This window comes from Nycticebus coucang, chromosome 9, assembly GCF_027406575.1.
Source record: "Nycticebus coucang isolate mNycCou1 chromosome 9, mNycCou1.pri, whole genome shotgun sequence".
NCBI classification, from domain to species: Eukaryota; Metazoa; Chordata; class Mammalia; order Primates; family Lorisidae; genus Nycticebus; species Nycticebus coucang.
The window spans coordinates 61,855,437-61,875,369 of NC_069788.1; the positions used below are offsets into that span (position 1 = coordinate 61,855,437).

Here is a 19,933-nt window from a genome sequence, read left to right on the forward strand (position 1 = left end):
CTAACACAGTATTTAAAAGAATTGGGTTTTTCTGGCCCAGGTCCCTCATTATATAGATGAGTGTACTGGCTACAGGAGTCCAGTATCAAGTATTTTAGACAGTTTTTTGTAGTTATGGCAGAACTCCAGAATGCCTGTACTAGAATTAATGAAGTAGTTGGGAAATATGAAGTATGTATAGTTTATTATAGTTTATCTTACATATAAGGTTATATTTTGAATTCATGATACCAACTTCACATTATTCCTTTTTGACTTTTAAAATAGGAAAAATTGTGGGGAGTCTTCATGTGAGCAAAATTAGGATAATCTGAAAAATTGGAAGGAAATCTATAACGCCTTCAGATGGTTGCTCTTAAAATTTGTTAACTTTAGTGATTTAATTATTAGCAAAGTATTTTGTTGACCACTGGGAGTAACTGAAGTATGCAGGTTCATTTTGCAATTATGCTACAAATAGCTGTAGGCTGGATTATTTACCTTAGTACCACTGGAAAACCTATAACAACCTTCCATATTTTCTTCTGCTTTGGTGTGTTTAGACAAACAGATCCACTGATGGTGTTGGTATTTGTAAAATAAAAGTTAATTGGTCCTGAGTAAAGGATTAGAAAGTCAATCCCATGAATAAAGTGTAGCGTGAGTGAATCAATCCAATGACAGCAGTTTTGGTAGCACAAAGATGACCCTGATTCTGTGGTTTTATGTGAACACCTGTCTAAATAACACCTTTAGTTTTTACCAAAATTCTGTACTTATAATTTGAAAGACTGTCTGAGATTATATTGGAGCAACATTTGAGGAGGTTTTGTTTGAATAACTGATTAGCAACGTTGTATAAGCATGTATTTGAGTTGTCTAAGCTTTTGCTCCCTGAGTATAGATTAGTTTCTGTAATCATTTTTGTATTTGTAGACCTTACCAGAGGATTTGTTACATCTTTGTCAGGATTTGGCATTCAACCATTACCATTTTAAAGCCTATATGAATTTAGTATAATTAAAAGTAATCCTTACCACCCAGTTGTGGTAAGGAGGGATATCTGTCATATATTTATACCTGCACAGCCCAGCTGGGTTTTTTTGGAAGGTAGAGGATTCCACAGCAGTGGATTGTGACTGGACAAAATTCAAAAATGATAGGTTTTGAAGTCATTTGGCATAGCCCAGGGAACATCACCTGAAAGGAGGCAGATGAGGGAGTACTCTCTTTGCAGGAGGGCAGAATTTAGCAAAATGTGAATGACAATAGAATATGTCAGTAAATTAGTACAAATGAAAGCTTTAACTAGAAATTCCTAGAAGGAGAAGGCAATAGCCTGTAAGCAAAAAATCTTTTGTAGAATTTTAACTGGTTTAAATGTCACTTATTAATGTGATTATTAAATGTGGTTGCTCAGGTGACAACTCTTAAGTAGTCCATCTTGAATTGTAGTAACTACAATAAGGTAAGTATGCCTGCTTGCGGTAGTAATATTCCAGTTAATCCTTTCATGTAAAAAGCTTCTTTACCTTTTCTTTTTATTGTTCTTGCACTCTACCCTTCCTCCATTGTAGGTTTCACATCTCTGAAGGTGGATTCTCTTGCTGCTCAGCCTACCACGACAAGCCCAGTAGTTTATACAAGACCAGCAATAAGTAGCTTTTCTTCTAGTGGAACTGGGTTTGGGGAAAGTGTAAAAGCTGGATCATCATGGCAGTGTGATACATGTCTACTCCAGAACAAAGTTACAGACAACAAGTGCATAGCCTGTCAGGCGGCAAAATTGCCACCAAGAGACACTGCTAAACAGACTGGAACTGGGACCCCAAGTAAAAGTGGCAAAGCAACTCTTCCTGCATCAGGGACAGGCTTTGGAGACAAATTTAAACCAGCAATAGGAACTTGGGATTGTGATACTTGTTTAGTGCAAAATAAACCTGAAGCGATAAAATGTGTAGCCTGTGAAACACCAAAACCTGGAACTGGTGTGAAGCGAGTCTTTGCATCGAGCATGGTTTCAGAAAGTGCCGAGACTGTGACTACTTCACCTTCCAGCTGCTCTGTGACCACTGGTACCTTAGGATTTGGAGATAAATTCAAAAGGCCTTTGGGTTCTTGGGAGTGTCCAGTATGCTGTGTTTCAAATAATTCAGAAGACAATAAATGTGTGTCCTGTATGTTGGAGAAACCAGGTATGTTTATGGCTTTATGGAATAATTTTGCTCATTACTATAGTAGGACATTTAATTTGTTCTTTGTAAAACAGCTAAGAAAGCTATAGTATTTTTACTTGTTTCAGGATGAACATTTTCTTAGACATAGTAATTTTTCTAAAATATCTTTGAGGTTAAAATGACTTGCTTGAGGCTCCGTCTTCCATGTTTGCTTTGGATAGGTAGGTTGTGTGTTAACTGGTCTAGTGTATATGCTAATCTCTTCTTTCTGGGTGGTTTTCTCAGAAACTTCACGATCATTTTCAAAGTTGACTAATAAAGATGCTGAAAAATCTTAGAAGTTGGGGCAGTGTTTCTCAAATCTTTGTAAAGAATACAGTATTACTTTGTCTCTTTCCTAAGTAGAAATGAGAATAGCTAGTAGTCATTTACAGGGAAGCCTTCTTTAAAGAATAGACAGCAAGTAGGCCTTAATGAAAAAGCTATAGCTGAATATTAATAACAATACCTGTACATTTTCTCTGCCAGAGATGTTGCAATGATAGTAAATTACTGAATCATTAATGAAAAAATTCTAACTTAGGCAGAACAATGAAGTTAGGTTTGAGTTTTTTCCTTTTTCTCTGTTCAAAGTTGCAAGAATTACTGAAGATTCATGTGAGTCTTCAATTTATCTGGAAGTGAGTCTTTGCTGGTTTTGTATTTACGTAATTAATACGGTACAGATATATGGTAAAGTAGATAATATATAAAAACATGTATGTCCTGAGAATGATCTTTTCTATTTTTATTGCATTTTTCATGGGTGTGCAGTTTTATGTCCGTTATGTAAAGCTCTGAGTTACTACCTTACATGCTTTGCCTGAGCCCTTGAGCCACATGTCTAATTCCTACTAATCTCCATAAGAATAAGATTTTAGAATCTTCATTCTGAAATGACCTTCCTCTTCTCATCCTATGTCTTCTCCTCACCTAAAAGAAAGAAAGCCCTTGAAGTGTGCAGTAAACCAAAACTAATTTTGAGTCAGGAAGTAATTGTTAGACATAAAACGAATGAAGCTAGGCCGGGCATGGTGGCTCATGCCTATAATTCCAGTACTCTGGGAGGCCAAGGCAGGTGGATCTCCTGAGCTAACGAGTTTGAGATCAGCCTGATTTAGAGCAAGACCCCTACCTCTAAAAATAGCCGGGCGTTGTGGTATGTGCCTGTGGTCCCAGCCACTCTAGAGGCTGGGGCAAGATAGTCGCTTGAGCCCAAGAGTCTGAAGTTGCTGTGAGCTATGACAAGCCGGCACTCTATCGGGGGCAACAAAGTGAGACTCTGCCTCAAAAAAAAAAAAAAAAATTGAAGGAAGCTCACATATGTGTTAAAGAACTTTATTCTTTAAATGATGAACCATCATGTTTGGCAGAGGACTGATAAGAAATTTGTATTTTTGATAACTCACTCTGGTTCTTTGTAGAATAGGTTTGAAGGCAACAAAATTTGGAGACCAGAGAACAGGTTAGGAAGATATATCAATAATAAAAGTAAATGTAACAGTGATGTTTGCTAATGGAATTGAATAGGGAATGAAGGATGTGGAATATGCAGTTGATTTCAAGCTGCTGAATTTGACATTCAGATATATGTGAGGCCTTTAATACACTGATATGGACCCTCTGTGCTGGAGATAGGATTTGGAATCATTAGTCTATTGTTTTGATATTTGAAGTCTTGGAAGTAGAGGTGAGTGAGATGAGTGAATAGAAAAGATGGTCTGAAACTGAAGTCACTAACTTAAAGGTAGTGACAGGAATAACACCTTTGAACAGTTAATCTTTTAAGAAACAACCAGAGAACTACAGCAAGAACTACATAGCACTGGGTACTTCTGAATAGGATGGATTTCAAAGAGTAAGACCAGAGGTCTCACTACGAAGGCTATTATTCAAATAAGTTGGGGTTTTAAACCAGAATTGAAAAGTCAGAATAAGATTAGAGATGAGCAGTATATAAGAGAGGCAGAGCCTTCTAGCCAAGCTAACCAAGTGGACAGTGGAGTTATTAGCTAAGAGACTACAGTGAAGAAGCTCAGAAGAGTGGGTTGCAGGTACAGATATCTTCTAGCCCCTAATTTGTGAGTATGATTAAAAAAAAATCTATAGAATTTTAATCTTGGGGTTAAGAGGGAGCTCACCACTTAACACGGTTACCATGAGCTGCTCATTTATAAGATTAAAAGAAATCTGAGACATCTATCCTATTTTTAACAATCTACTATTCGTATTTCTGGCATTTTGTGTCTTAATAGAAATTGAGTGTTAAACTTTGTGGTATCATTAAAATCCTGATAGGTAAATTAAAATGTATATGCATTTCTCCATTATTTTTTAGGAAGTTCAGTACCTACTTCAAGTAGCAGCACTGTACCTATTTCTCTGCCATCTGGAAGCTTTCTAGGATTGGACAAGTTCAAGAAACCCGAGGGAAGCTGGGACTGTGAAGCATGCTTAGTGCAGAATAAAGCAGATGCTACCAAATGTGCAGCATGTGAAAGCGCAAAACCAGGCACAAAACCTGAGTTTAAAGGTAAGGCAATGGTAAGAACCCCTTTGGCCAATTTTTTTTTTTTTTTTTTTGAGACAGAGCCTCAACCTGTCGCCCTAGGTAGAGTGCCTTGGCATCACAGCTTGAGCCACAGGCGCTGAGCCTGTATGGCCAGTTTTTAAAATGAAGTATTTGCAAGTATCTTTAGTGTTTAAATTATTCATTTTTTTATTGAAGTTTTTTGTTTGTTTGTTTTGTTTTTTCCCTTGAGGCAGTTACTTCATCACCCTCAGTAGAGAGCTGTGGCATTACAGCTCCTAGCAACCTCAAACTCTTGGACATAAGCAATCCTCTTGCCTCAGCCTCCCAAGTAACTGGAACTACAGGCACCTGCCACAGTGCCTGGCTTTTTTTGGGGGGGGGGGGGCGGCGGCTGTAGTTATCATTGTTTGGTAGACCCATGCTGGATTCAAACCCGCCAGCTCTGGTGTATGTGGCTGGCACCTTAGCTGCTTGAGCTGCGGGCGCCAAGCCAAATTTTCATATCCTTGCATGAATTATTTTGATAGTTTACATTTCAGTCAAAATTTTGATAAAATATGGGAAAGAGAAGAGATTTTTTAATCTGACGGATCAGTCAGGGAAGGGTGAAAAAAGATTTTAATCTTTCAGAGAGTGATCCTACAAAATGGAATTTGGGGGGGATTAAGAAAGAAAACCAAGCTTTATCTACTTTGAAATTCAGTCACCTTGGACTCTAGTAGCCTTCAAACTTTTTTCTCTGAAAACCAAAAGTCAGAAATAAACCTTTTATTTTGTGAACCATAACATACTCAGTGTACTTGTTCATACTATTGAAATGAAAGATTTATAAAATACTACCTCTCATATGCGTAAGATACCTGGTATTTTCTATTTTATTTCATTGTAACAGAAAAATACTGGTTGTAGCCCACTAAATTAGTTGACTGATTAATGGGGTGCAACTGGCAGTTTGGAAAATACTGCATTCATGTGTTTTAGAAGATAATGTTTTCCAGTCCATTTTGTCCTCTTCTGTAGCTGTTGATTCATGGTCTCCCTTTCTCATAATGTTGTCTACCTGTAGTGCAGTGATTACCATACTTTTAAATCTGTCCAGTAGAGCCGCTTGAGGCAGAGGTAATAAACTAATTCTTGTCTTTGCCACCTTTATTTTTAGCTTTCCATTTAGTATCATTTAACATATTTTAGACCATGTGGATACATGATGTGTGGTGTGTGATCATTAAAGGGGGAAGTCTATGGATGAGGGCTTATAAATCTTGGATATCATTTGTTTATTTCCTTATGAGTAAGTAGAGTAATGTATAAGTATCTTGATACCTTTAAATGATCACTGTTTTGAGCCACTTGATCACTTGATTTTTTTTTTTGGAGACAGTCTCACTCTGTCTCCCTGGGTAGAGTGCCATGGTGTCATAGTTCACAGCAACCTCAAACTTTTGGATTCAAGCAATCCTCTTGCCTCAACTTCCCAAGTAGCTAGGACTTCAGGTGCCTACCATAACGTGAGGCTATGATCATGCCACTTGATTTCTAGTTTCTTCAGCTACAGAAAAATATGAAACCCAAGAATTTGATTTTGTCAGTATTATATTGTTTAACTGTGTAAATTTTGCATGTAGTTCTTATTTTTTTGATGCTAAGTTATTTTTATTTTTGGGACAGAGTCTATGTCATCTTGGGTAGAGTGCTGTGGCATCACATCTCACAGCAACCTCCAACTCTTGGGCTTGAACAATTCTCTTCCCTCAGCCTCCCAAGTAGCTCGGACTATAGGCACCTGCCACAACGCCTGGCTATGTTTTGGTTGTAGTTGTCTTTGTTGTTTGGCAGGCCTGGGCTGGATTCAAACCCACCAGCTCTGGTGTATGTGGCTGGTGCCCTAGTTGCTGAGCTACGGGCACCAAGCCTGATGCTAAATTATTTTTAAATGTTTGAGTGAATAATGTGGTTATTCTCAAGATTTAAAAATCAAGAACAAGTTTCATAGTGAAAAGTCTTATCTCTTGTCTTCATTCCATCCCCACCCAGACAATAGTTATGGCCAGTTCATTTTAAATCTTAGATTTTGTTTTTGTAACAGAGTCTTGCTCTGTTGCCCAGGCTAAGTGCCAGGCTATGATCATAGCTCACTGCAGCCTTAAACTCCTGGGCTCAAGTGATCCTTCTGCCTCAGCCTCTGAGTAGCTAGGACTTCTTAGAGTGGGCCACCACACCTGGCTCATTATTTTATTTTATTTTATTTTATTTTATTTTATTTTATTTTATTTATTTATTTATTTATTTTTTAGTAGAGACAGTCTTACTTTATTGCCCTTGGTAGAGTGTCGTGACATCACACAGCTCAGCAACCTCCAACTCTGGGCTTAGGCCATTCTTTTGCTTCAGCCTCCCAAGTACAGGTGCCTGCCCCCATGCCTGGCTATTTTTTTGTTATAGTTTGGCTGGGGCCGGGTTTGAACCCACCACCCTCGTTATATGGGCCTGGCACCCTACCCACTGAGCCATAGGAACCGCCTATCATTATTTTTTGTAGAGATGAGGTTTCACCATCTTGAGCAGGCTGGTCTCAAACTCTTAGCCACAAACAGTCCTCTCTCTTTGGCCTCCCAAAATGCTGGGATTATAGGTGTGAACCACTATGCCTCATCCCTTATAAATCTTTCAGTTTCTTTATGCTTGTCCTAAGCCAACACTCTTATTTCATGAATTATTTCCTTTTGCCTTATTAGAAAAGATTGTATAGTACACTTTCTTTCTGCCCCCTTGATTTTATTATGGATTATCTTGGAAATACCTTTATTCTTCATCCTTTATTTACAGTCGCCTGGATTGCATATGGCTTTTTGCATGTCTGTGAGTTTATCTTTTTTTTTTTTTTTTTCAGACAGAGGCTCAAGCTGTCGCTGTGGCATCACAGCTCACAGCAACCTCAACTCCTGGGCTTACATAATTTACTTGCCTCAGCCTCCCAAGTAGCTGGGACTACAGGCGCCCACCACAACGCCCAGCTATTTTTTTTTTTTATGGTTGTAGTTGTCATTGTTTGGCAGGCCCAGGCTGGATTCAAACCCACCAGCTCTGGTGTATGTGGCTGGTGCCTTAGCTGCTTGAGCTACAGGTGATGAGCCTGTGAGTTTATCTTTAAAACAAAGCCTCACCTGTAGAATTGCTGAGTCAAAGGGTAAATGTGTTTGTCATTTTTAGTAGTTTGTAATTTTTGGTAAAGATTGATAATTTGTCCTCCACAAATTTTGTGTTAATTTATATGTCCACTTGGACTGTATAATAGTGCCTGTTGCTTCCAGTCTTGATGTTGGTACAAACTTTATTGCCAGTACAAACTTTAGGAGACTTATTTGATCTCTGCCAGTCTGATAAATGAAAAGCAGCATGTTAGTGTAGTGGGAAGGATTGAGATTCAATTCTTATACCATATGTTGGTCAGCCTGGTTCATGTTTACTGCTGTTGGTAGTATTCTCCAAAGTAGGCCTTTCAAAGTCATTCCTATGCCACTTTGGTTTTCAGGGTTTACATTTTATTTGCAAGGATGAGTATATTAATTCAATATCTGTGTGGTATCATTTTTTTCCCAGGATTTGGCACATCTTCCTCATTTTCGAGCCCAGCTTCTTTATCCATCAAATTTGGTATCCCGTCATCTTCTGGTCCTTCTCAGACTTTAACAAGCACTGGAAACTTTAAATTTGGAGATCAAGGAGGATTCAAAATAGGTGTGTCATCTGATTCCGGGTCTCTAAATGCCATGAACGAAGGCTTTAAATTTTCTAAACCAATAGGAGATTTTAAAATTGGAGTTTCATCTGATTGTAAACCTGAAGAAGTTATAAAGGACAGTAAGAATGATAATAATTTTAAATTTGGGCTTTCCTCAGGTTTAAGCAACCCAGTTTCTTTAACTCCATTTCAATTTGGGGTATCTAATCTTGGACAGCAAGAAAAGAAAGAGGAACTGCCTAAATCTTCATCTGCCAGCTTTAGCTTTGGTACAGGTGTTATTAATGCCGCCCCTGCTGCTACTAACACCATAGTGACCTCTGAGAACAAGAGTAGCTTCAGCTTTGGAACCGTAGAAACTAAGAGTGTCTCAGTGGCCCCTTTCACATGTAAGACATCAGAAGCGAAAAAAGAAGAAACGCCTGCCACCAAAGGAGGTTTCACTTTTGGCAGTGTGCAACCTACCTCTCTGCCATCTGCCTCAATGTTTGTTTTGGGAAAGACTGAAGAGAAACAACAAGAGCCTGTCACTTCCACTTCTCTCGTTTTTGGGAAGAAAACTGACAGTGAAGAGCCAAAGTGTCAACCAGTGTTTTCCTTTGGGAATTCAGAGCAAACCAAAGATGAGAGTTCTTCAAAGTCAACATTTAGTTTTAATATGGCAAAACCATCTGAGAAGGAATCTGAACAACCAGCAAAAACCACTTTTGCTTTTGGGGCTCAAACCAGTACTTCAGCTGGTAAGTATTAAAGTTTTATTTAACAAAGTAACTTTGATATTCCAACAAATGCAGCAAATTTGGCTAGTAATAAATTTCTGTTAGCTAAGATGCCCCGGCACTCTACCAAGGGTGACCAAGTGAGACTCTCTCAAAAATGAAAAAAACAGTACAGCAGTGCCTCTAAGTGAAAATGGTTTTATTGCTAGCCAAATTTGTTAAATATGAAGTCAAAGTACACATGAGTTCAGACATACAAAGGATTGAATTGGATGCCTGTGAACACTTTTGAATAATAAATTTGAAGTATTCGAACAAAATTAACTTAAGAAAAAGTATAGAATTCGATGGATAGCTGTGAATTTTTTTTTTTTTTTTTGGTCTATCACATATTTACTTGGACATACGAAAACATTTTATAGAGAAAATTAAAACTAAAGTTAGCTTATTTGGAAAGGAATAAAAATAAGCGTGTCTAATCAAATTTGATCATGAAATCACTAGCCATGGTAGAACCTTATAACCAGCCCCCAGAGCCAACTTTGAAGTGAGCCAATGTGCCCCATGTTCTTAAAATCTTACTAATGCGTACAGCATACTGTTAGCAGTCCTGGCTTGTGTGTAGTAATGGAACCAAAAAACTTAGAATAGTGGGAGAAAAAACTCTTGAACTGGATGACTGGATTTAGGACTACTAGGTAAAAATCAAAAGCTTTCCTTTAAATCAGCAATAAAATAGCATATCTCATTTGTATTTTCTGTAATTTAAATTTTTTCTTTTTTTTTTTTACTTTTAATTTCAAAATATTAAGGGGGTACAAATGTTTTTGTTATGTAGATAGCTTTTGTAATAAATTTAAGTCAAGACTAAATGAGCCCATCACCTGAAGAGGGTTCATTGTACCCGTTAGGTAGGGTTTTCCCTACTCCTACCACTGCCCCCTTCCCCGACTTTTACTTCCCTCTGTGCATGTTGGTTACTTCCACTAACATTCTAGATTGGCATTTTCTAACAGCAACAGAACTCATACTATGCTGAATAGTTAAAAGATATAAAAGAGATACTTGTTCCTGGGTGAGAGATCTCTTGTCCTTCCCCATAATTTCCTTTCTTAAAACAATTTTAGTGAAGTTATGATTCTGCTGCGTACCGTAACATAAGCTATAAAATTAACACATGGATATATAAAAGTATAGCTATTTTCTGCTTTTGGAACATGATATTCAGACAGTATCCAGTTAAATTTGGATTTAAGGGATGAATTTGTTTTTTTTTTTTGAGACAGAGTCTCACTGTATTGCCCTGGGTAGAGCGTTGTGGCGTCCCAGCTCACAGCAACCTCAAACCCTTGAGCTTAAGTGATTCTCTTGCCTCAGCATCCCAAGTAGCTGGGACTACAGGTGCCTGCCACACGCCTAGCTATTTTTTTGTTGTAGTTGTCATTGTTGTAAGGTTTGAACCTGCCAGCCCTGGTGCGTGTGGCTGGCACCCTAACTACTGAGAGCTACGGGCACCAAGCTGGGTTTTCTTCTTACTAGCCTGAATGTTGAAGTCCTTCCTATGATAGAAAATCTGTAAATCATGAAAGAAAAGATGGGTGTATTTGACTTTGTCAAAATTTAGTATTAACAGATTCATTCAATGAATCTACATAAAAAATGTAATGTTCTGTTTTCTAATGAATTGACTGTAGGTAGGAAATAGTACTTTCTGAGACAATTTGTTCTTAAGGATTTGTTTCTTAATTTCTGTCTCACAGATCAAGGTGCAACAAAGCCAGTTTTAAGTTTCTTGAACAGTAATTCCTCCAGTTCAAGTACACCAGCCACTTCTACCAGTGGTGGCATATTTGGTAATTCCACCTCTTCCTCCAATCCACCTGTGGCTGCCTTTGTGTTTGGACAGGCCAGCAATCCTGTGAGCAGCTCTGCGTTTGGTAACTCTGTTGAATCCAGTACATCTCAGTCTTTGCTTTTTTCTCAAGATAGCAAACCAGCAACTACATCCAGCACAGGTACAGCTGTCACCCCATTTGTCTTTGGTCCAGGACCCAGCAGTAATAACACTGCAACCTCTGGTTTCAGCTTTGGAGCTACAACCACATCTAGCTCTGCAGGTATATTTATATAAGAAAATTACACATTGTAATTGGATGGGCTCTAATGACAGCAGAACCTCCATAGTTGACCACCTCCTTTAGTTGACCTAATGTTCATAGACTAGACATGCACTACATGTCTGTATGAGTACAACAGGCCTAGTTCTCATGTTGACCAGTTTGTTACAGTCCGTTGGGTGCTCAACTTACTGAGGTTCTGCTGTATAATCGTGTCAATTTTTACTAAGTAATAGTATCAGGTTATCACAAATGACATGAATGCCTTTAGGTCATCTATATTAGGGATGTTGTGATTATTTGTTACGTGGAGTAATGTACATTTTGCATTCAAGTTTAATATATTTAACTCTTAGAAGCAGTTTTTCAAATCTTAGTAAGATGAGAAAGTAATATTTAATTTTATAAAGTTTTCTTTTGAAATGTTAAATTGTGAGTAACCAGACACTGGAGAAACTTGAAATTTGCTTATGGGTTTATAGAAATTTCCTGAGGATAATCTTGCTTTAGTCATTGTGATGATTTAAGCATTTCTTTCGTCCTTCAGGATCCTCCTTTGTATTTGGAACTGGACCTTCAGCACCATCTGCCAGTCCAGCATTTGGTGCTAACCAGACCCCAACATTTGGACAAAGTCAAGGTGCCAGCCAGTCTAACCCCCCAGGCTTTGGATCTATATCATCTTCAATAGCATTATTTTCTGCTGGTTCTCAGCCTGCACCTACTTTTGGGACAGTGTCAAGCAGCAGCCAGCCCCCTGTGTTTGGCCAGCAACCTACTCAGTCTGCATTTGGCTCTGGAACAGCCCCTAATTCCAGTAAGTGTGTACACTGTTGTCATCTGTCTCTGTACTTAGGTTTTGTGTGTCTTAAAAATAATTTCCTTTGAACTTTCAAACCATGCATATATTTATTTTTTCTTACTGTCTCTTGTACTTGGTACAATAGAGAAGTATATGTTTAATTTACCTATAGATAAATAATTTCCCCAAGTTGTACACAAGCATAGCTTTTTAAAGATATTAAAGTATATCTCTCTCTCTCTATATATATATATATATTTTTTTTTTTTTTTGAGACAGAGTCTTATGTCGCCCTAGGTAGAGTGGCGTGGCATCACAGCTCACAGCAACATCAAACTCTTGGGCTTAAGAGATTCTCTTGCCTCAGCCCCTCCCAAGTAGCTGGGACTACAGGCGCCCACCACAACACCCAGCTATTTTTTGTTGCAGCTGTCATTGTTTGGCAGGTCCAGGCTGGTTTCGAGCCTGCCAGCTCTGGTGTATGTGGCTGGCGCCCTATCCGTTGAGCTACAGGTGCCGAGCCTAAAGTATATTTTAAGGTGTTATTTCTTGGATCAGGGTGCACTGGCTCATGCCTGTAATCCTAGCACGCTGGGAGGCTGAGGTGGTGGATAGCTTGAGCTCAGGGGTGCAAGACCCCATTTCTACTAAACATAGAAAAACTGAGGCATGAGGATTGTTTGAGCCCAAGTGTTTGAGGTTTCTGTGAGCTTTTACGGCACAGCATTCTACTCCGGGTGAGACTGTTTCAAAAAAACAAAAAGTGTTATTTCTTACACTTTGACTTTGGAGGGGAGCTATCAAAGTTAAACTGTATTTTCTGATCCTCTTTATCAGTGGATTAACTTCAGGAAATTATACCTCCGTTCCAATACTCTCTACTGTCCATCTGAGATATCTCATGGCACTTTTTACTTAATACTAGCCTTTTTACTTTCATATATATATAAAGGTTTCCTTTTTTTTTGTTTGTTTTTTTGGAGACAGAGCCTCAAGCTGTTAACCTGGGTAGAGTACTGTGGCATCACAGCTCACAGCAACTTCCAACTCCTGGGCTTAAGTGATTCTCTTGCCTTAGCCTCCCAAGTAGCTGGGACTACAGTGCCCGCCACAATGCCTGGCTATTTTTTGGTTGTAGTTTTCAATGTTGTTTGGTGGCCCGGGCTGGATTTGAACTCGCCAGCTCTGGTGTATGTGGCTGGCACCTTAGCCACTTGAGCTACAGGCGCTGAGCCAGAAGTTTCCATTTTTTTAATATCAGTAATCACATTATAATGCTGTATTTCCTTAAAAATGCATTGTTTGATATTTTTCTAGTCGTGAAATATACCCTCATGTAGAAAAGGGCATAAAACGTAAATGAACAACATAATATTGAAGCAGGTGCTTGTGTAACAACCACCTAGGAGCCCCTCATTTATCTCTTGATCATATTCCTCTCTTCTTTCTCTGTCTTGTCTTAACGGTAATCACCTTCTCTGTTTCATTTAAAATTTAACTACTGGATGTATGCATCTCTAGAAAATACAGTTTTGCCTGGTTTTTATCTCTATAAATGGAATCTTACTATATACAGTCTTTTGGTTCTTACCTCATTCACTGTCTTAATTTTATAAGGTTCTTCCATATGACTGCATATAGCTTACTTATCGCCATTGCCAAAGAGTATATCGTCGTATGAATATACCACAAATGCTGCTGTACATATTCTTATACATGTACTTTTGAGCAACATTTGCATCTTTTTCTAGTGTATGTACCCTGGAGTGGGATTGCTGAATTAAAAGATTTTTGTATATCTTATACCTGAAAGGGTAATCCGAACTTTCCTTACAGATTGTGCCAGTTAACATGCTACACCATTGTATGAGAACATTCGGATTCTATTTGATTTTTTCACTTTCTTTTATTTTTGTGATTTCTTTTTAACATTTTTAGAGGATCATTTTTCTGCTTGTTTGGTTGTTTGGCTTCTGCTTATGACTTTTTTTTTTTTTTTTTTTTTTTTGCAGGGGGAGGGGCACAGAGTCTTAACATTGTTCTCTCCGTTGTGGTGTCACAGCTCTCAACAACCTCAAACTCTTGGGCACAAGCGATTCTCTCTCCTCAGCCTCCCAAGTAGCTGGGACTAGAGGCACTCACTACAAAGCCCAGCTATTTTTAGAGACAGGGTCTTACTTTGGCTCAGGCTGGTCTCAAACTCCTGAGCTCAGGGCAGTCCACCTGTCTCGGCCTCCTAGAGTGCTAGGATTACAGGCATGATAGTACAGCCATTAAGAGTGTGGCTTTGTTCAGCGTTCTTTATGTATGCTGGATATTGGTACTTTGTCACTTAATATATGTAGCAAAATGTTGCTGTTTTATGATACGTATTGACCATTTTAATCATAATTTTTCTCCCCAATATGGAATGGGAAGGTTTAGATTTTTTCACTTAGGTACCCTTTCCTTTTGTCTTTCTAATGTAGAGACAGTGTTTGGTTAGATCAGTATTCTGATTGCGCAAATGGTGGTTATTGCTGGGCCATATGGTACCCTATGACTTGATTTCCTCTTTCCTACACAGAATTTGTTTCTCTGACATCAGGATTCCTTCTCTTGTTGACATTTTCTTTGTACTCATCACTAGTTAATTTTTTTTTCCTGTTCAATTGCTTGCCCAGAAATTACTTAAACTCTTAACTCCCCTTCTATCATTTCTGTAAGTCTCTGTTTAGAATTTTTAAACACATAAACTGTTTTTTAGTATCTGAACAAATTTTTTTCCTTAAAGAAAAATACTTTTATTCAATTCCAGATTAAAATATGCCACTTTACCTAAAGAGCAATCAGTTCTATAAAGTTTAAAAAAGAGAAAGTAAAAGGAAATGTTTCTGTCAGTTAAAGAATTAAGCAGAGGGCTAAAAAGGCACTAAAAAATTGCAGTTACCCTGTTGCCGAAACTTGGGGGAAAACAGCATTTTGAGAGTTGTGTTCCTCAGTTCTTCTGTAACAAGGTAGACCTGAGTACCAAAGAGTTAGGTTAGAACATTGTGGGCTCTGGGTGGCAGCATAACTATAAAAGAAGGTCATTCTCAGAGAAGACAAATTAACATAGACCACTCATTTTGTCACAGATAGAAACATAATTTTAGTAATAAGGAGGTTGTTTTTTTTGTTGTTGTTGTTTGTTTATTTTTTTGAGACAGAGTCTCACTCTGTTGCCTAGGCTAGAGTGCAGTTTCATCAGCCTAACTCACAGCAACCTCAAACTCCTGGGCTCAAGCAATCCTCTGCCTCAGCCTCCTTAGTAGCTGGGACTACAGGCACCTGCCATAATGCCTGACTGATTTTGCTGTTTTGGGTAGATATGGGGTCTCACTCTTATTCAGGCTGCTATTGAACTCCTGGCTCAAGTAATTCTCTTGCCTTGGCCTCCCAGAGTGCTAGGATTACAAGCGTGAGCCACACCATCTGACCTTAAAAAGCATTCTTTAATAAAAATTAAAACTATTTACTTTTAATTGATACATAATATTTTTACATATTTATGGGATGCACGGGATATTTTGTTATGTGATTACAATGTGTCATGATCAACTGAGGGTATTTTGGGACATCCATCACCTTGAACATTTATCATTTCTTTGCATTGGGAACATTTCAGATCTTCTCTTTTAGCTATTTTGAAATAAACAGTATATTGTTAATTATAATCTATTGTGCAGTTGAATACTAGAACTTACTACTTCTGGGTTGGTGCCAGCCACATACACGAGCTGGTGGGTTCAAACCCAGCCCAGGCCCGCCAAACAACAATGACAACTACAACCAAAAAATAGCCTGGTGTTGTGGTGGGCGCCTATAATCCCAGCTACTCGGGAGGCTGAGGCAAGAGAATTGCTTAAGCCCAAGAGTTTGAGCTGTAATGCCACGGTGACATACTTAGACTCTGTCTCCAAAAAAGAAAAAAAAAGAACTTATTCCTTCTAACTATATTTTGGTACCCCTTAGCCAACCTTTCTTCCCTCCCACTACCCCCTATCCTATACACACCCTTTCTAGCCTTTGATAATCATCTTTTTTTTAATCAAATCATAGCTGTGTACATTAATGCAATCATGGGGTACAACGTGCTGGTTTTATTTATTTATTTATTTATTTTGTGTTTTTGTTTTGTTTTGTTTTTTTTTTTTTGGCCTGGGCTGGGTTTGAACCTGCCACCTCCAGCATATGGGACCGGCACCCTACTCCTTGAGCCACAGGGGCTGCCCACAATGTGCTGGTTTTATATACAATTTGAAATATTTTCATCAAACTGGTTAACATAGCCTTCATGGCATTTTCTTAGTTATTGTGTTAAGACATTTATATTCTACACCTTGTAAATCTCACGCGTACCCTTGTAAGATGCACCGTAATGATAATTATCTGTTTTATACGTCCATGGGATCAACTTTTTTATTTTTTTAGCTCACAACATGTGTGAGAACATGCGATATTTGTCTTTCTGTACTTGGTTTATTTCATTACACATAGTGACTTCTACTTCAGTCCATATTGTTGCAAATGACAAGATTTTATTTTCGTATCTTGGTTATTGTTTAATGCTACAGTAGACATGGGGGTGTGGCTGTCCCTTTTATGTACTGATTTTGTTTGATTGGACAAATAGCCAGTAGAGGGATTACTAGATCATATGCTGGTAGTTTTTATTTTTTTGAAAAATGTCCATACTCTTCTCATAATGGCTGTGTAGTAATTGGCATCACTACCAATGTGTATAAGAGTTACTTTTTCCTTGCCAGCATTTTTCGTTTTGTCTTTTTGATAATAGCCATTCTAACTGGAGTGGGATGATATCTCATTGTGGTTTCGATTTGCGTTTCCCTGATGATTAGTGTGTAGCGCATTTCTCTGATGTTTATTGGCCATTTGTGTGTCTTTTGAGCAATGTCTTTTCAGCTTCTTTGCCCATCTTTTTTTTTTTTGAGACAGAGCCTCAAGCTATCGCCCTGGGTAGAGTGCCGTGGCATCACAGCTTACAGCAACCTCCGCTCCTAGGCTTAAGCGATTCTATTGCCTCAGCCTTCCCAAGTAGCTGGGACTACAGGTGCCTGCCACAACCCCCGGCTATTTTTTGGTTGTAGTTGTCATGGTTTGGCAGGCCCTGGCCGGATTCAAACCCATCAGCTCTGGTGTTGTTTGTGGCTGCCGCCTTAGCTGCTTGAGCTATAGGCACCACCCACACTTGCCCTTTTTTTTTTTTTAATTGTTAAATCATAGCTGTGTACATTAGTGCAATCAAGGGGTAGAATGTGCTGGTTTCATATACAATCTGAAATATTCTCATCAAACTGTTCAACGTAGCCTTCATGGCATTTTCTTAGTTATTGTATGTAGACATTTGTATTCTGCATTTAGTAAGTTTCACCTTTACCCATTCTAAGATGCACCGAAGGTGTGGCTCCACCCATTACCCTCCCTCCACCCTGACTTCCCCCCTCCCTTCCCCTTCCTTGGCCCTTTCCTCATAGTCTTGTGCTATAGTTGGGTTATAGCCTTCATGTGAAAGCTATAATTTAGCTTCATAGTGGACTTGCCCATTTTTTAAAGGGATCATTTGAGTGATTTTCTTTTTTGGCTGTTGAGTTCTTTTTATATTCTGGATATTAGTCCTTTGTTGGATGAATAGTTTGAAAATATTTTCTCCCATTCAGCAGATATTCTTCACTGCGTTAGTTGCTTCCTTTCCTGTGCAGCTTTTTAGTTTAATATAGACCTTCTTGTCTGTTTTTGTTTTTGTTGCCTGTGTTTTTGAGGTCTTATGAAATCTTTGCCTGTAGACTAATACCCTGGAGCATTTTCCCTGATATTTTCTTCTAGTCATTTTATAGTCTCATGTCTTATGTTGAAGTCTTTAATCCACTTTGAGTGGGGCACAGGTCTAGTTTCCTTCTCCTGTATGTGAATAGTGAGTTTCCCTAGCACCATTTAGTGAAGAGGGTGAGGTTCTTGGCACTTTATTGAAAATCAATTTGATGTAAATACATGGATTTATTTCTGGGTTCTCTATTCTGTTCCATTGGTCTGTTGTTTTTATGCCAGTGCCATGTCGATTTGGTTACCATAGCTTTGGTAGAAGTATATTTTGAAGTCAGATAGTGTAATGTCTCCAGCTTTGTTCTTTTTGCTCGGGATTGCTTTGGCTATTTGGGCTTGTGTGTAGTTTCAGTGAGTTTTAGGATTATTTTTTTCTGTGAAGAATGTCATTGGTATTTTTATTCAGATTGTAGTAAGTGTACAGATTGTGAAGGAAATCAGTATTTTTATCCCAGAGTACATTTCTTTGACATATTTAACATAGCTGTCAAAGGACCAGCAACCAGAAGTGGTCCTGCAAAGCTACTTTTTGTGGGGGACATTTGCATGTGTAGAGAATCTGCATTGATGTAGCCAGGTCTCAGGCCTTCCCTTGTCTGAACTTAGGAAGTATTAGAGAATGACACATTTAAAGATTTGCAAAGAAAACATTTACCACCTGTTTTGGGGCTTGCTACCTTTGCCCTCAGTTGAAACGCTGAGGTTTCCTCTGTATTGTAAGACTGCCTTTGCTAGCCAGGTCTCTCTCCCCTATAACCTGTCTTACCACTAAAACCCGATTGACTACAATAACCTGTTTTTGGCCTTTCTCTCAGCTGGCATTTGTAACTCAAAATGATCTGTAAGCTTTTCCCCTCCATTTGGAGGTTGAATATTCATTCCAAAACTTCTGTGTGTATACATTTCATAAATTTGTATGCTTTTCTCCAGTTTATTTGCCTTTTGTGAGTTGATTTTTTAGCACATGTTCAGAGAGCAAAGGGTAAGCTTCCTTCCTGGCCCCTACAATCACTTTGGGTAGTGTGGGCATTTTTATAATATTAACTGTTATGATCAATGAGCATGGGTTTTCTTTCCATTTGTTCATATCCTCCTCAATTTCTTTTTTTTTTTTTTTTTATTGTTGGGGATTCATTGAGGGTACAATAAGCCAGTTCCTCCTCAATTTCTTTCATCAGTAATTTGTAGTTTAAAAATATAGAATGCTTCACGAATTTGCATGTCATCCTTAATGTGGGGCATGCCAATTTTCTCTCTAATCATTCAAGTTTTGGTATATGTGCTGCTGAAGTTGGCATTATAAGAACTTTTTTCATGGGCTCTCTTAACCTGTTCCACCAGGCTTTCTAGACCTGCCGTAACCATGCTCCTGAGGCCTCTTTTTTTTTCCCATTATCTTGGAGATTCCTTTTAGGTTCTTATAAGAACTTAATGCTTGCTGGGTATCCTTGCTACTCCCTCGTTTTTAATAGAGCACATCTTCCAGTGATTTCTTGAGGGTTTGGGGACGAAAAATTTGAGACTGTGTATTTCTGGAAGTATCTCAACGTTTGGTAAGATCTTCGTTGAATACAGATTTAGATTAGAAATAATTTTCATAATTTTGAAGAGATTTTTCCATTGTGGACTTTCTAGCTTCTGGAGTTGTTTGTGAAGTCTGTTTTGATCTTTGCTTTTTGACCTTATATTCTCTCTGGAATCTAATTCGAATCTTTTATTTTACCTCTGGTGTTCTGATGTATCAGTTCATACATTAGTATGAGTCCATTTTTAGCCATTGATTGTGTAGGGAATGCAGCATGCTTTTTGCGAAGTTCAACTCTTGAGAATTTTATTTAATTCTTTGCAGATTTTACCCCTCCGTCTTTTCTTTCTTTTTAAAACTTATGATCTCTCTCCCCCCACCCCCACCTTTTATACTTCCTAAAGTGATTTACTTGTCTTTTACTATTTGTTTTGTTTT

At 38.3% G+C, this 19,933-nt stretch overlaps 1 protein-coding gene and 1 non-coding gene across 3 annotated transcripts in view; one reads left to right on the forward strand and one right to left on the reverse strand.

Annotated features, from left to right (window-relative positions):
* Positions 1-19,933, forward strand: part of NUP153 (nucleoporin 153) — an 89,716-nt gene that overhangs the window by 66,638 nt on the left and 3,145 nt on the right. For both annotated transcript variants that reach the window (XM_053603556.1, XM_053603557.1), the window contains exons 16-20: positions 1,557-2,174; positions 4,534-4,728; positions 8,329-9,210; positions 10,950-11,306; positions 11,854-12,123. In XM_053603556.1, coding sequence (XP_053459531.1) covers positions 1,557-2,174; positions 4,534-4,728; positions 8,329-9,210; positions 10,950-11,306; positions 11,854-12,123 — 2,322 coding nt within the window. The remainder of the gene's footprint in view (positions 1-1,556; positions 2,175-4,533; positions 4,729-8,328; positions 9,211-10,949; positions 11,307-11,853; positions 12,124-19,933) is intronic.
* LOC128595122 (U6 spliceosomal RNA) lies at positions 19,162-19,268 on the reverse strand. Its single transcript, XR_008382794.1, has one exon. It is a non-coding gene; the product is annotated as a U6 spliceosomal RNA (small nuclear RNA).